This window comes from Odocoileus virginianus, chromosome 16 (genome assembly GCF_023699985.2).
Source record: "Odocoileus virginianus isolate 20LAN1187 ecotype Illinois chromosome 16, Ovbor_1.2, whole genome shotgun sequence".
Classification (NCBI taxonomy): domain Eukaryota; kingdom Metazoa; phylum Chordata; class Mammalia; order Artiodactyla; family Cervidae; genus Odocoileus; species Odocoileus virginianus.
This window is the reverse complement of record NC_069689.1, coordinates 2,998,941-3,014,671: the sequence shown is the minus strand read 5'-3', so window position 1 is coordinate 3,014,671 and position 15,731 is coordinate 2,998,941. Positions and strand designations below refer to the sequence as shown.

The following is a 15,731-nucleotide window of genomic DNA, read 5'->3' as shown; positions in this document are numbered from 1 at the left end:
CACAATTACAAGACAGAATAGTTTCCAATTAGTGAAGAGAGCCAAAATGTTGGCAGCTGCAGATCACAGATAATCAAGAGGAAGAATGGAAGAAGTTTAGGTGTTCTGACATGTGAAAGGATAAGGAAACACACCACTGGCATGAGGAAAGGAGAAAATCTGAGAACTATCCTTGTGGAAAATGGCAATGAGAAAAAGAGGCACTAATGATCACATGTCATGGTTCAGTGGTTTGAATTCAGCAATAATCTGATCTGGAGTTGGAGTGAAGAAAACCTAATATAAAATGTACCCAGAGCTTGAATTTTATAAGGAGGGTTTAAAGGGAAGCCAGGCACAGGACTATAACGCTGGTCATGCAACTAAATCAACAGAATACATACTTTTTGTTTACTATATTGTACATATCCTAGTAGCTCAGATGGTAAAGAATCTGCCTGCAATGCAGGAAACCTGGGTTCAGTTCCTGGGTTGGGAAGATCCCCTGGAGAAGAGAATGGCAACCCACTCTAGTATTCTTGCCTGGAGAATTCCATGGACCATGGGATCATAAAGAGTTGAGCACTACTGAGCAACTAACACTTTGATCTTTTTATTAATACTTAGGCATACCAGTTCAACTAGTTTCCATAATCATTTGGGTTACCAGAAATCTTTTATGATTATAAACAATGCAGAGATGAACCTTCTCAAAGCTCTCGGCACTCTTCCTCAACAGATGAGATATCCTTTTAGTCCAGTAAGACTAAGAGTTCAGATTGGAACTTGGCCAGGTTACCTCAGCTGCTCTGCCTTCATAGATGACTAAGTCAGGTTCTGTACAATCTTCAACAAGATAGGGGCCCCTCTTCTCCTAAGCTTCCTACCTCTACAACTGTTACCCATTCCTTCTCCTCAGCCCTCTCAGCCTCCTCGATCTCTGATGAACCAATCCCAGGGCTGAGGGCCACAGAGGCCAGAGCACGCATTCAGGGGTAGAAATGCTTCCGGAGCCACAGAGTGAGGATGGGAAGAGGACAGTGAAGAATAAACCAGAGGACAGAATTGCTACATTGTTTATTAGTGGATGACATTTATCTCTTTCTTCCTTTTTTGTTTACTCAAAGTGAGCAAGAAAGGGGGCGAAATGGAGACTTCTGTTTTTGCTGAATCAAGTCTCTGTTTGCATAGCTTTTATGTTTTTACAATTAAAAAAAATCTCACAGGAGGTAAGAATTTTTATGGTTAAGGTTAGAAATCTTTATGCACATCTTAAGATTCACTTATGACAAAATCCTAGAAGTAGGAATGTTAGATCAAGAGAGAGACACACTTTCAAGGCTTTTAACACTGATTGATGCAAAATATTCTCCAGAAAAGTTGTAGCAATTCACAATCCCTGAGATGGCACGAAAGTTCTTAGAAAGCAAACACCATGCCTGTTCATTTTTGTATCCTCATTGTCTAGAACAATGTTTTTTCCGATTGACACCTGAAGAATTATATGGTACTTCTTTTTTAATCAGAAGAGCACACAGTAAAGAACTGTGTAATTAGGATCCAATGGCATAATTTATGATTCAAATCACATTTAATAAGAATTGCCAGTAACAAACTATTTATTACCAATATATATCAGACACCATATTTTTGATTATGCTTCACATATCATTTACCATAAAATTTATGAGCTTTTCATCACCATTTAAAGAATAAATTCAGGATTTGGTGGCAGAAGGCCCATATTTGCTATAAATTATAGGTCTATAATAAGATAAATCGGGTAGTTTCCTAAGGAATTGTCAAGCTTTTCAGAACTTCCAAGGGAACACTGCATATTCTTCTTAAATGGCTATTCAAAAATGTTTGAAGAATAAACAACAACAAAAGAATATATAAGAAACTACTCAGTCCATCCATCTGACCAGTCTTTACTAAGCACTACACATGTCCTAAGACACTTCACATTACTTTACCAACTGACTCCTTTATAGTTTAATAGTAAGGTTTCTTTTAATTATCCAAGATTTCTTCTAATTCAAAGTTCTACCTTCTATTCTCACATACCACCTAAAGAGAAGCTGCAGAACCTAAACATGGTTATGTAGCTTAATTCAGCAATAATAGCTGTGTGTAGCCTACAGCAGAAGAAATTGGTCTGTGGCCTTTAAAATGATTCCTTAAACCAGAGCCCAGTTTCTTCACCTTCAAACCGAGGGAGACAAACTAAACCGGTGGTTTTTACACTATACTCCATCCAGGGAGGTACCGCTGGAACCACCACATAGAATAAAGTGAGCACCAGGCAGGCAGGCTGCCAGAATGGTCGCTCACTTTGCTTTAACCAAATTAACCAAACTATTATTACTGAGCCCTCTGAAAAAGAAAGGAAAGCAAAAGTCACAGTCGTGTCTGACTCTTTGCGACCCCGTGGGCTATAGCCTGCCAGGCTCCTCTGTCCAAAGAATTCTCCAGGCGAGAATACCAGAGTGGGTAGCTGTTCCCTTCTCCAGGGGATTTTTCCCAACCCAGGGATCAAAGCCCTCTACTAACAGTAAATCACATTTAAAACTCAGAAGCCCTTTACGGTGTGGTCCTATTACTACCTTGAGTTTACATATGAAGGAACTGGGGCTTAGTGGCTTCAGCCCTAAGGAAAGAACCAGGTAGTTGGGCTCAGATCTGAGGTGTGTGATTAACAGTTCTCAAAGCCATCACCATTTTTAGCTGTTTTATATATGGGTCATTCCTGTAATATTTCACCTAGCAAATACTCTCCTGCTAAAAATAATAGAACTGGTCAAAAAGATGACTTCAAAGGCCTCTTTTCCAGCTCTAAAAATCCTACAACACTAAAATTCTATTTTAAATACAAGTGGTGTAGCATATCACAAAAAGATTAAAAAAGTACAGGTCCCATTACTGAAAAGGTTTTTAAATGCAAGTTGTTTTATTACCTTGTGATCCACTGCATCTGTAGACTTTTGGGCCCCCTTTATTTATGAGGAAAAAAAGAAGCCAAATCTTCAACATTTAAAGATAACTTGAAATATGCAATACGGTAACTGCTCAGAAAAGAATCTCATCTCTTCAAAACACTGCTACTTAAATTAATTAATGCAGACTGGTGCCACCATCCATTTTCGGTCATCAACTTTTTTGTGTGTGCGTGTGTGTGAAGGAAGTTTATTGGGGAGCACTCTTCGCTCCCCATGAGGTATCAAGGAAATATAACTGGGCAGTGGAAGAAGCTGAACTGCAATACTGCAATACAGCCACTAAGAAGCGCTCAGCTGATCTCACAAGGGAACCCTGGAACTAGGATGGCCCATCAAACTTGCCCAGAACTGAAGCAAGGGGGCCACAGACTTTAGATGCGCTTTTATTTGGGTTTTTTTTTTTTTTTTTTTGAACAATCAAACTAACATGACTGATGCACTTTTCTTTCTGTTTCAAATTCAACCCTGGAAATAATACCATGTTTAAAAGGCAAGATATGTATCATATAAGAGATCTCCCTGGTGGTTCAGCGGTTAAGATTCAGGGGTTGGGGGTTGGATCCCTGGTGAGGGGACTAAGATCCCACAAAACCTGAGGCCAAAAAACAGAACACAGAACAGAAGCAGTATTGTAACAAATTCAATAAAGACTTTAAAATACTTTTAAAAATTCCTAAAAAAAAAAAAGCACATACAGTAAGTACTGAATTAAAACAAAAGGTAAACAGGTGATTTAAGATAGCCAAAACCCAAAAATGAAGTGACCTTTTTACCTAAAGAAAATCTTTTACCCTTACTATTAGTTCATCACCCACTAACAACAGTTGTAGTTCACCTTAGTTCACAAAGTAATTTCACAGGTTTCTCCAGCCCCCTAACTAGATTAATTCTCTCCCCCAATACCTATTCCCCAGACCCTATAAACCTTTCGTGATCACTCTTAAGATAATGTGTTCAACATCTGTCTTCCCCAGTCTGTCTGCAAGGCATTGGGCAGGGACTAGGTCTTTCTCACTCTCCACTGTGAATTCAATATCTGTCTTTGAGAATGATACAGAGTGGGCATTCTGTGAATGTTTACTACCCAAGAGAGAATTTTCCCCCAAAATGATCAAAAACTAAAAAGCAACAATTTTACTGCCATTGATAACTTAATTATCTAAGTACTTTAATATGTGTGTCTACCAAGAACAGTACACAAATATGCTGTATCACTAGAGATACCCTATCATACCTTTTTTTTTTTTAACTGATTTTTGGCTGCGCTGGGTCCTCGCTGCTGTGTTCGAGCTTTCTGTAGCTGTGGTGAGCAGGGGAAACTCTTTGTTGCAGTGTGCAGGCTTCTCAATGCAGTGGCTTCTCTCGTGGAGCACAGGCTCAGCTGCCCTTATGGCATACGGGATCCTCCAAGACCAGGGACCAAACCAGTGTCCCTTGCATTGGCAGGCGGATTCTTAGCCACTGAACCACCAAGGAAGTCTTCCCACTCCACCATATTTTTAGGGAACTTATCTGAACTTACTGACTAGACTTAGTTCCAAGTAGTAAAGTGAAGTTTTCTTTTACGTACCAGCTGCATACCCTTATTAAGTTGACTGGCCTTTAAGAGACAGTATTCTTTTCAAGGATAGGGCTTAAAGAGATTACCATCTTCTCTCCACCCTCTCAAGTCTAGACTTCTTGAAAACAAAGTCCTTACTCACAATCTCTGCTGCCTCACCTCACTCCTTCTGAACCTTTACTCACAGCAAACTGGCTTTCACTTCCACTCAACACTGAACACAATCTCTTCAAAGTCATCATCAACCTAGGATAGCTGAAGTTCAATGAACACATTTTCGTCCTCTTATTCAGTCTTAACAGTTTTGATCCTGCTTGCTTTTCAGTTCTTTCAGGAGCAACCAAGGATTGCTATTGCTGGTAAATCGTGTACAACTCTTTTGCAATCCCATTGACTCTAACCTGCCAGGCTCCTCTGACCATGCGATTATCCCAGCAAGAATGCTGGAGCAGGTTGCCATTTTCTTTTCCAGGGAATTTTCCCGATCCAGGGATTGAACTCACACCTCCCACACTGCAGGCAGATTCTTTACTGTTGAGCCTGGGAAGCCCCTTTAACTATATGTTTTTGTAGTGAACTACAACAAGAGTTGGAAGAAAAAAAAGTTGGGACCCTAAATCCCTACTTTACCCTTACAAATCTACTCAAAACATAAAGTTGTAATAAGAATAAACATAATCTACCTCCCCCACCACCTTTGAAAACTAAACGGGGTTATGGTAAATGGGCGGAGATCTTTTTGTTTAACTCAAAAATTAAAAAGCAGGAACAAACTATAAAATCTTTCAACTTCTACTGAAAAAGACAAATCATACATAATTAGTTACCCATTCCTATTTTAACATAACTTTTGTAATTTTAAAATGTATATTACATCTCTGAACTTTAAATTACTTTAACTTCTTTAGTAATAAAATACGGTAGCTTTTAATCATGACTAGAAATGTCATATGACATTGACTATATTATTAAAAACACAGTCAATTTACTTCTCTTTAAAAACAGACAAGACTCTTGAAGTAGACACATTGGCAGCAGCATAATTTTACTGCATTCACCTCATGCAATAAATCTTTCAGTACCACATCAAAGTTGGCTTTCTCTCTTCCTTCAAAAGAAATTAAAATCTGCATGTGAATTACAGAGTTCAATCTCATTCATCAATGATAAACCATGGACTCTGAAAAATGTCATGTTCCTTCATACCAGTTTCATAGCTTCTGAATCATAATAGATATGCCTTTTGTCTGGGAATGAATACAGTAATAGGAAGATTCAAATAACCTTGAAAGTGTTGCTATATTCTCTGTGTAAAATATCTCTATGGTATCTTGAAAGTATAAGTCGCTCAGTCGTGTCCAACTCTTTGCGACCCCTATGGACACTGTAGCCTGCCAGGCTCCTCTGTCCATGGAGTTTCCCAGACAATACTGGAGCAGATAGCCATTCTTTTCTCCAGGGGATCTTTCCGACCCAGAGATGGAACCCAGGTCTGCACTGCGGGCAGATTCTTTACCAAATGAGCCACCAGGGAAGTCCCTTTGATATCTTACTAGTCAACAAATCAACCTTAAATGCAAATGAATAATACTAATAATTCAGATTAATATCCTTGCAAGAATATTAACTACCTATTTTCCTCTTAGTGTGTTCCTCAGCTCTTTGTTTTGGATGGAAAACACTTTCATTAACAGGTAACACTGAGGAGCCCCCTCCAAAGATGAAGGACTTTGCTCAAGGCCATAAACAAGCCAAAATGGAAATGGAACTTAGATACCAAATGTGAGTCATTTAACTTACATTCTAACAGCTTAAGGTATCTCTTTTCTTTTTTCACTAACTGCAATGAAAAACAAATATAAAATTTACCATCTCAGCCAATTTTAAATATATAGTTTAGTAGTGTTAGCTATATTCACCTTGTCATGTTAACAGCTTTATCTTTTAAATCTTTTAGTAGATTAATCTATTGTTAAACATATGACTTTGTAGAAGTGTATCTTTCTAAATTTATTCAGTTAACTACAGAACAATTTTTTAAATTTCTAGAGTAAGGAGTCAGTTAAGCCATTTGACTTAGAGTATCATAGTGTAAGTAAACAGGCCAGACTGAAGGGACTTGCACTTCAGAAATCTGGCACAACTTGAGCACCAAAACATTTCACAGTAGTAATGGATTATAACTTACTGAATGAAGCATGGTTCCATGAGTTCATAAATAATAATACAAGGCTAACAAATGTAGAAGGAACGATGGAATTAGAAAAATCACCATTTTACATCACAGTAATCATTTCTCAGGGAAGACGCATCACCAGATAAGACCAGTGAATGAAAGGCTGATGAGAAACAGAAGAGTTATAGTCTCAATGTATATTCCCATAAATTAGTTAAAAATCACAAAGGGAGGAGTAGTAATTTGACAGTGGAGAAACCTGGTGAATAACACTTTAGCCAAGTAATTAACACCAGCAACAATGGAATAAACCAACATTATGAGCCTCCTAGAATGATCCACTGAGAACACACCACCTCTGTAATACTCCTGCCAGAAATACATAACCTGAAAGTACTCAGAGGAAACACCAGACAAACATAAATGGAGGACAGTCAACAAAATAGAAGGCCTGGAGTCTTCAAAAATGTCAATGTCATCAAAGCCAAAGAAAGGCTGAGGAGCCGTCTAACAAAGACTGAAGAGACATGAGAACTAAATGCAAGGCCTGACTCGACTATCCTAGACCAGAGTAAGAAATATGCTACAGAAGCAAACTGGTACTTATAGAAATGAATAAACCCTAAGGTCCTACTGCAGAGCATCAGAGAACTATAGTTAATATCCTGAGATAAACCATAATGGAAAAGAATATAAAAAAGAAAGTATCTATTTGTATAACTGAATCACTTTGCTATATAGCAGAAATTAACATAACACTGTAAATCAACTATACTTCAATTTAAAAAACAATTAAAAAATACTGCTACAAATCATTAACAAGACAACTGGTAATACATGAATTAATATCTGTAGATCAGATAATGCATAGTATTGTATCATTGTTAAACTTGCTGATTTTGCCAATTATACTGTGCCAAAGAATTGACGCTTTTGAACTGTGGTGTTGGAGAAGACTCTTTGGAGAATCCTTCAAACAGCAAGGAGGTCCAACCAGTCCATCCCAAAGAAGATCAGTCCTGAATATTCATTGGAAGGATTGATGCTGAAGCTGAAACTCCAATACTTTGGCCACCTGATGTGAAGAACTGACTCACTGGAAAAGACCCTGATGCTGGGAAAGATTGAAGGTGTGAGGAGAAGGGGAGGACAGAGGATGAGATGGTTGAATGGCATCACTGACATGAGTTTGAGTAAACTCCAGGAGTTGATGATGGACAGGGAGGCCTGGCATGCTGCAGTCCATGGGGTTGCAAAGAGTCGGACACGACTGAGCAACTGAACTGAACCGAACTGTGGTTATGAAAGGTGCATACTCCTTGTTCATAGAAAATACACTAAAAGTTTTAGGAGTAAAGGGCATGTCTGCAATATACTCTCAAATGGTTCAGAAAAATAACAGGATGTATATATGAAGAGAAATAAAGCCAATGTGCCAAACTGTTAACAGCTGGTGAAATTCAACAAAGGGTTTTGAGATTTCTTTGTGCTATTCTTGAAACTTTTCTGAAATTTCTAAATTTTTAAAGCTAAATATGTATGTATATTTATGTATTCATTCTAGAAGTGTTTCCGCTATTTTCCTATATCCTTGAAATTCAAATCTCTTAGATGTTCCCAATGACTTTGGAGGAGTAACTTTACTTAGTGTGATTTTAAATTCTGAAAATGTCATAAAGGTCAAAGTCTTTCACAAACCACAGTAAAGATTTGGAAATACTGTCCATGTATATTGGCAAACTGTGTTTATAGTGATTACTTAGTCACTCCATTTTTTTTTCTGTTGAAGTGAAGTCGCTCGCTCGTGTCGGACTCTTTGTGACCCTGTGGACTGTAGCCCGCCAGCTCCATCCATGAGATCCTCCAGGCAAGAATACTGGAGTGGGTTGCCATTTTCTTCTCCAGGGTGGTCTTCCTGATCCAGGGATCGAACCCAGGTCTCCTGCATTGCAGGCAGACTCCTTACCATCTGAACTACCAGGGAAGTCAAATAACTGAGTTAATAACTATAAAATAACGGAGTCCTAAATGCCCCCTCCACAACTATTTCTCTTCGGCCAGACTTCTAACCTGTCCACAAAACTACCTTCTCATTACTGTATACATTAAGAGTGTCACTCTGTTACCTGGGACTTTTTCCAAATCCATGACTTTAACTTGTTCATGTCTGGATCCGCTGAGGAAAATATCTGGAGAAAGACTGAAGGCTGACCTGAAGGATGTGGGTTTGAACTCTGTGTGTATGAGGGGGAGGGGGAACGGAGGGTTGGTGTTTTGTTTTTTTTAATGAAACAAAGAATACACAAGAAAAGGACCTACAGATATCTAGAAAAATTGCTAACTATGTGTCAAGGAGAAAGTCCCAGCAGGATATAAGAAAATATGCGTGCACAAGAAAGCTTCTGACCCAAGTTTAGCAATCTTGTCACTTAACCTAACTGTAAATTAGAAAACCTTCAGAATCTACAATATAAATTGTTACTTGACTTGTAACTGGTCAATCTCCAAATACTATTGTCCCATAGCGTTAGACAAAAATATATTTTCTATCAGTCTTTCTCAATAGAAAAATGTGGTAAACTCATATGAGTTGTAACTAATAAAGCATCAAAAACTTAGCGCTACCAATAGTTCCCCAGCTATTTAACCAACAATCTGCTAGATTAAAAAAAGCAAATTGGCCAAAGTTGTCAATACAATCACCTAAACTCACTATTGTCCCATATACCAGAGAGCAGACCAAGTTTCCAAAACCACATCGCCCCTCGCCCCCAGTACTTGACAGTGAGTGGATTCGAGCAGCCATAATGAGCCCAGGGAAAATGTTTAATTCTTTCAGAAACGTCACCTTCGAAGCTGAACTCAGGTTTTTAATTTTCTACAAGAAGGCATCATAGCGGCGACATTTTCCTCCCTCGGGTAGATTCCCCGGGGACGCAGATGCTCGCTCCCCGCCAAAGGTGGAAAACCTGGCGGCCCAGCAGTGCAAAGAGGAAAGCTGGAGGGCTTTCCTCCTGGAAAAGGGCTGCGAAGAAGACGCGGAGGAGGGGCAGCGGGAGCGCAGGTTCGGTACTTTGAGCTCTGACCTCGACCCCCAGCTGGCGACCCGGAAGGAGGCAAGGGCAGGCCCCAAAACTTTGAACCCGAGTCCCAGTTCAACCTGGGCCTGCCAGCGCGAGGACCAGCTAGGTCTGGGGACGGCAGTGACCTTCGCCCAGACCTTCACAGGAACAGCAGATTAAGGCCGGACCGTCACCGGGCTCGGCCCTCACCGCCCGGACTCACCGCCCGCCGGAGCTGTCCGGGAGCCACGGCTCGGAACATAGTCTCTGCACCGGTTCGCCTCACGGCAGCCGAGAGCGGACCGAGCTGCAACCTCTCCGCGAGTCACCGTAAAGCTCGCGAGACGCGGGAACGAGAGCTGGCGCCCCAGGCGATCAGAGAGAGCGCGAGCTTAAGGTTTCTGCCCGCCGATTGGGCGGTCGCGCAACCAACGGGGAGGGCGGAAAGTTAGGGGCTGAACTTGGGAGTGGGCCCAGAGTGGAACTGTGTTAAATAAGGAAAGGCAGGGGCAAAGCGGGGCAAGTGCTGGTGACTGTAGCTCAGAAGGCCTGCTAGTCCCAGCGTGCAGCGCTGTTACACTGGACTGATGACGTCACTGTCCCGGCTTCCCAGCCCTCTCGACGAAGTCCACCGCTCAAGCTCTAATTATTCGTCTGCCTGTTCATTTGTTTACAGATACCAGTGCTAAGACCTGCAATATGCTAAACACATTTTTCAGGTCAGGGTAATACAATAGAAGGATGCATGAAAGGTTGACTTCACCAGACTCTGAAGGAAAACGTATCATTACTATTACGGAAGGAATGATTCCTGGAATTGGTGATGTTTGAGCTGAGTTCGAGGAGGAGGACAAACAGGGAGCCCAAACGAGGAAGGAACAGGACAGGAAGATCCCAGGACAAGGAGCAGGCTGCTGTGTGCTGCCTATAGAAGGAGGCAGATTGGGAAATGTCTTGAATTGGGGTGTGACATGCGGCCCCACCCAGGCCCTCTTCTCTCCCCACTCAGTCCAAACCACACCTTGGCTTCAAGCCCATGACTGCTAAATCTCTCCTGACCTTTGGATCCATTTATCCACTTGGCTACTGGGCAGCTCCTCAGGATGTTTCTCAACACCTCAGAGCCACACATTCGCAACTGACTGGGCATTCCCATCCAGGCTTCATTCTCCGCCTGTATTCTGTTTCTCAGGCAAAGCTTTCCATCTCCACCCAAAGGCTCAAGCCAGAACCTGAGGGTCGCACTTGACTTGTTCCTTCCTTCATTTTCTATCCTATCAGTCACTAAATTCTAGCGATTCCACCCCCCAAACAGCTCCCAAATCCACCCAGGACTCTCTTCTCGTTTTGTGTTTACACTGCTTCAGTTGCTTATTTACTGTTCTCCCTGTTTCCAGTCTTCTCCATCCTTCAATCCATCTCACACTGCAACCAAAGGGCACTTTCAAAAGGATAAACCGGTGATGGATTCCCCTGCTGAATACACTTCAGTGGCTCCCCATTGCTTTTAGAATAAAATGCAAACCCCTTAATGTGAGGTATAAGCTTTGTGTGAGCTGATCCCTTCTTCTTTTATTCCCTTTCCATCTTGCATGGCCATGCAGAACTTCCTTCACATCCTCCAATACCCTATTCCCTTCACCTCCCTACTCTCTTCCTCCTTCTCCCCTTTATTCCTTCAACTGTTTAATATTAATACCTATTCATTCTTGATATTTCAACTTAGACTTTCCTCTCCCCCCCGCCACTGCCACGAGTAACTCTGAATTAAATCTCTCTTCCATGTGCCCCTATTTTCACCTATACTCCTTCCCCTGTATACGGAGGCAGTTGTCACATGTCATATGGAGGCAGGTGAGACGGGTCTGTCTCACCCATCTGTCTGTAAGACCTGTAAAGGGAGAGTCTGTCCTACTTGTTTTTATTAATGTGTCTTCACACCTTGCACAGAGCCTGTCTTATAGGAGGCATTCAATCACTATTTGTTGGATGAATCAGCAAATCAATGAGTGGCTTGCTAAAGAGTCTGAACTTTAAGCAGGGGAGTGATACGTTCAGAAATTCTTAGTTCCCAATTTTGTAACAAACTACCTTTCCAGCCTTGTCGAGACTACCAACAAATCCCACTGGCTCTACCTTCAAAAGATGTACAGATTCCAACAAGTTCCACCAACATGTCTTCATTCCTCCACCACTGCTGCCTTCCCTCAGACCCCTATCGTCTCTCCTCTGGATCATGGCAGGAAACCCCTGACTGGTCTTTCTGTTTAAACCTGTGCCTCCTGAAGTCTCCTCTCCAAGCAGCAGACTAATCATGTCCTCTGCTCAAAGTCCCCCTCTCCACTGCCCCTGTCACTATGCCCCCCTCCCACTCTGCCGCTCCTTGAACACCCCAAGCAGCTCCCATCTCTGACCTTTGCACTCCCATTGTGCCCTCTGGCTGCAATGCTCCTCACCTGGGAACACGTGTCTCTGTTTCTCACTTCATTCAGGTCTCTGTTCGATAGCCATTTTCAAAATGATTGACCTTGGCCACCCTACAGAAAACAGTCCTCCTCCCTCTGCACTCTCTGCCATCTCCTTTGACTTTCCTTGTTGACATTTATCACCACTTAATGGCTTACAAGTTTCTGTTCTTTTGTACTTCTTGCTAATCTCCTTGCATGGGATATAAATTCCCTGGAGCAAGAACTTTGAGCCAACAAACATTTGCAGACCTCATACTTAGCTTGTTCTTGCCTCGTCTGGACCTGGCAAGATTTTTCCATCTGGCAGATTCCTTTGCCATCTTAAATATTCAGCTCATAGGCATTTCTTCTGTAAGGCCTTCCCCAAAGGTGAATGAACCCTTTCCTCTTCTTTACTCTCCTGGTTCTGTGACCATAACTTGAACATCAGTTACATCTACTTAGAACACATCTGCGCCCACAGGGTGGGCTGGAGCTATGGACCCCCTCTAGGAGTCCGCATGTAGGAGGTGCCATTTAGTACTCCTTCTATCACTGCATTGCCTCCCAACCCAGTTTCCCAATTGGACAGTCCTATGGAAGTGGAAAGAAGAGGGCACAGTGCTTTAAGTAAAAACTGAAAGGAGTATTTTACTAAAAATGATGTGGAAAAATTGGTACACAATCCAACCTCCTTCCCTGCCTTCACACCCATGACAAAGCAAAACCCAAAAGAGAAGAGAGGCTTCCCCACCCCCATCCCACCTCCACCCTCACTGGGGCAGCTTGGGCACCACCCAGGCTCCAGTGAATCAGCAGCAGCTGTGCCCAGCAGAGGCACGCAATGTCCACGGGGACGAGGTGGTTCCTGGCAGAGCAGAGCCAAAACCAAGGAAAAGGCAGAAAACTGTCCAGGTCTGTGATAACTGACCAGAGCTGCTCATGAGCACACAAGAGACATCCCTTGGGACTTTGCGGGGGAGTGGCGGCCAGTTAGTTCTATGTTCACAAGCCAGACAGCAACCACCGAAAAACATGTGTACTAAAACATCTCTCTTAGAGGACTTCCCCTGTAGATATCTGGGTGTCTGTCTTTCCCCCTCAGTTATGAGCTGCTTTTGTGACAGCCCCAGCCAATGGTCTTTGTTATCTGGTTCATGTTTGCTGAGTGGTTGTAGATATGTTTGTTCAGAGAAAAGAGGAAGGGAAAGGTGAGAAGAGGGAGGAAGGAGTTGCCACAGTCAAACCCTGAAGTCTCCACAGTTAACCTCCAATCTCTTTGAAAAGACACCTCACCTCACCTCTTTCCTCCCCACAGGCCAGTTTCAGGAGCAGCTTCTCTAGGATTCCTGGTGAAAACTTAAAAGAGGAGCGTTCGTGGGAAGAATTACAGCCCCAGCTGCAGCAGCTCCCTGGGGGCCACACCCGGCACTCACTGTCTCCTTCCTCATCAGCCATGCCAAGTTCCTCTGCCCTCAGCTGGCACCTCCTCTGGGCTCAGTGGTCTGCCTGCTGATCCAAGCCCCTGACCACTGGCCCTGCTTAGCCCAGGGTAGTTGTATTTGTCCATTTATTGTCACGACTGGGCAAGAGAGCACTGAGAAGCACCCAAGTGGGTCACTCTTGGCCAGGATGATGACTCTGCCTCTAGCCTGCTGGTCCTTGCGTACAAGGTGCCCAGAATGCCCAAGTGGCAACTGTAGCGATATACTTCAATGGAAGTAAATACTCTGGGAAGTGAATACTCTAAATACTCTGGGCTGTGAAGCCTGGAAGCCCAAGCTCCTCAAGAGCTCACAAGAGTGATGGTAAAGTAGGTCCCTCCTGCTTCCACCCCTTGTTTCCTGAACTCACATATTCTTCTTACAGAAGGCATAGCACCATATAAAGTTCTGTGATTCAAGATGCACATCCAACATTAATACCAGCTATGGAAGCATAAATGGCCAAATAGCCATACTGCTGGGACTACAGCCTGGATCTGATATAAAATCTTTTTCTTCCCTGAGCTAGCCACCTTTTGTCCATCTGACTGAGTTAGTGAGATGTCATTGATGTAATGGAGCAGTGTGATGTTTTGCACGGTGTCTAAATGGTCTTGATCTCTTAGGATGTCTTACCATAGAAGCTGAAAGTTAACATAGCTCTGGAGTAAAGTTATAAATGTATAACATTGATGTTCCATGTGAATGCATACTGTTTCTGATCTACTTTCCTCATAGGTATAGAAAAGAACTTAGTCACCAAAGCAGTGTCCACATAAAGTGTACCTGAGGCTGTGTTCTTTTGCTCTAGCTAAGATGCCCGAACTGGTGTGGTGGCTACAGGAGGACTACTCATCAGGTGAGTTTGGGGTGGTCCACTGTCATCCTCTGGGTTTAGTCTGGTGTCTTCAGGGATAATATTGATGAACTGATTGGAAAAATGAGGAGAATCCTTTAGAGTCTTAAAGGTTGCTTCATTATATGCTGCCAAGGAAGCCCTCCAACTTTTACACAGGTTTTAAATTGACTATTAATCACTCCTAGTTTTTTATATTTTTTTCTAGGGCATCAGTAGAGCTTAGCAATTGCCACCCAATGCCATTGTCTCATAGTAACTATTTCCCCTGTTTCTATCAAATGCCTCGCATATTCCCTTCCACAAGCAAAGTATCCAATTCACCACCATTGAAAGCTGTAACAGCTGCGCCACTACTTTATGCAAAGGGTTATCTGTATTCCAGCTACTGGCAGTGAGAGGGGCCTCAGAACTGGTCTAGCAAAGAGTAATACAGCTTTCTCAGACCACTCCACTTCCAACAGAAACACATTTCTGTTTCTTTTGGAATCAGGCTCTGAGAAAAGTTTAAAATACCCGGCAACTGTTGGGAGGGGGTGCCCTTAAGATCCATATCTGTATAAAGGATGAGCCAGAAAGGATGGGGCAGAGGGAAAAACTGGGCAGACATGCAACCTAAACAATAATCCAGTGGAATGTGAATTATTCTGTTACTGAATTAGATGGTAAAGCACTGTGTTCATTATGCAATAACACTATTGCCATGCTAAAAGAATACAGTATATATCAACATTAACAGACTAACCACATTACTGTCCACCCATAGGAGAACAATCATCAGAAAAAGCAGAAAATTAAAAATGAAATGTATCATCTGCCGTATTTAAAACTGAATAGCTCACTACACCCGGAGAAGGCAATGGCAACCCACTCCAGTACTCTTGCCTGGAACATCCCATGGACGGAGGAGCCTGGTAGGCTGCAGTCCATGGGGTCGAGAAGAGTCGGACACGACTGAGTGACTTCATGTTCAATTTTCACTTTCATGCATTGGAGAAGGAAATGGTAACCCACTCCAGTGTTCTTGCCTGGAGAATCCCAGGGACTGTGGATCCTCCTGGGCTGCCATCCATGGGGTCGCACAGAGTCAGACACGACTGAAGTGACTTAGCAGCAGCAGCAGCAGTTCATTACACCAGAATTTCTTTACAAGTGTAAAGAATGAAA

At 42.4% G+C, this 15,731-nt stretch overlaps 1 protein-coding gene across 1 annotated transcript in view; it reads right to left on the bottom strand.

The window, feature by feature from the left end:
• ETFA (electron transfer flavoprotein subunit alpha) overlaps window positions 1–10,126 on the bottom strand; it is a 72,412-nt gene extending 62,286 nt beyond the window's left edge. Inside the window, exon 1 of the mRNA XM_020886993.2 lies at window positions 10,001–10,126. Coding sequence (XP_020742652.1) covers window positions 10,001–10,039 — 39 coding nt within the window. The 5' untranslated portion in view covers window positions 10,040–10,126. The remainder of the gene's footprint in view (window positions 1–10,000) is intronic.
• Between the last annotated feature and the right edge of the window lie 5,605 nt (window positions 10,127–15,731).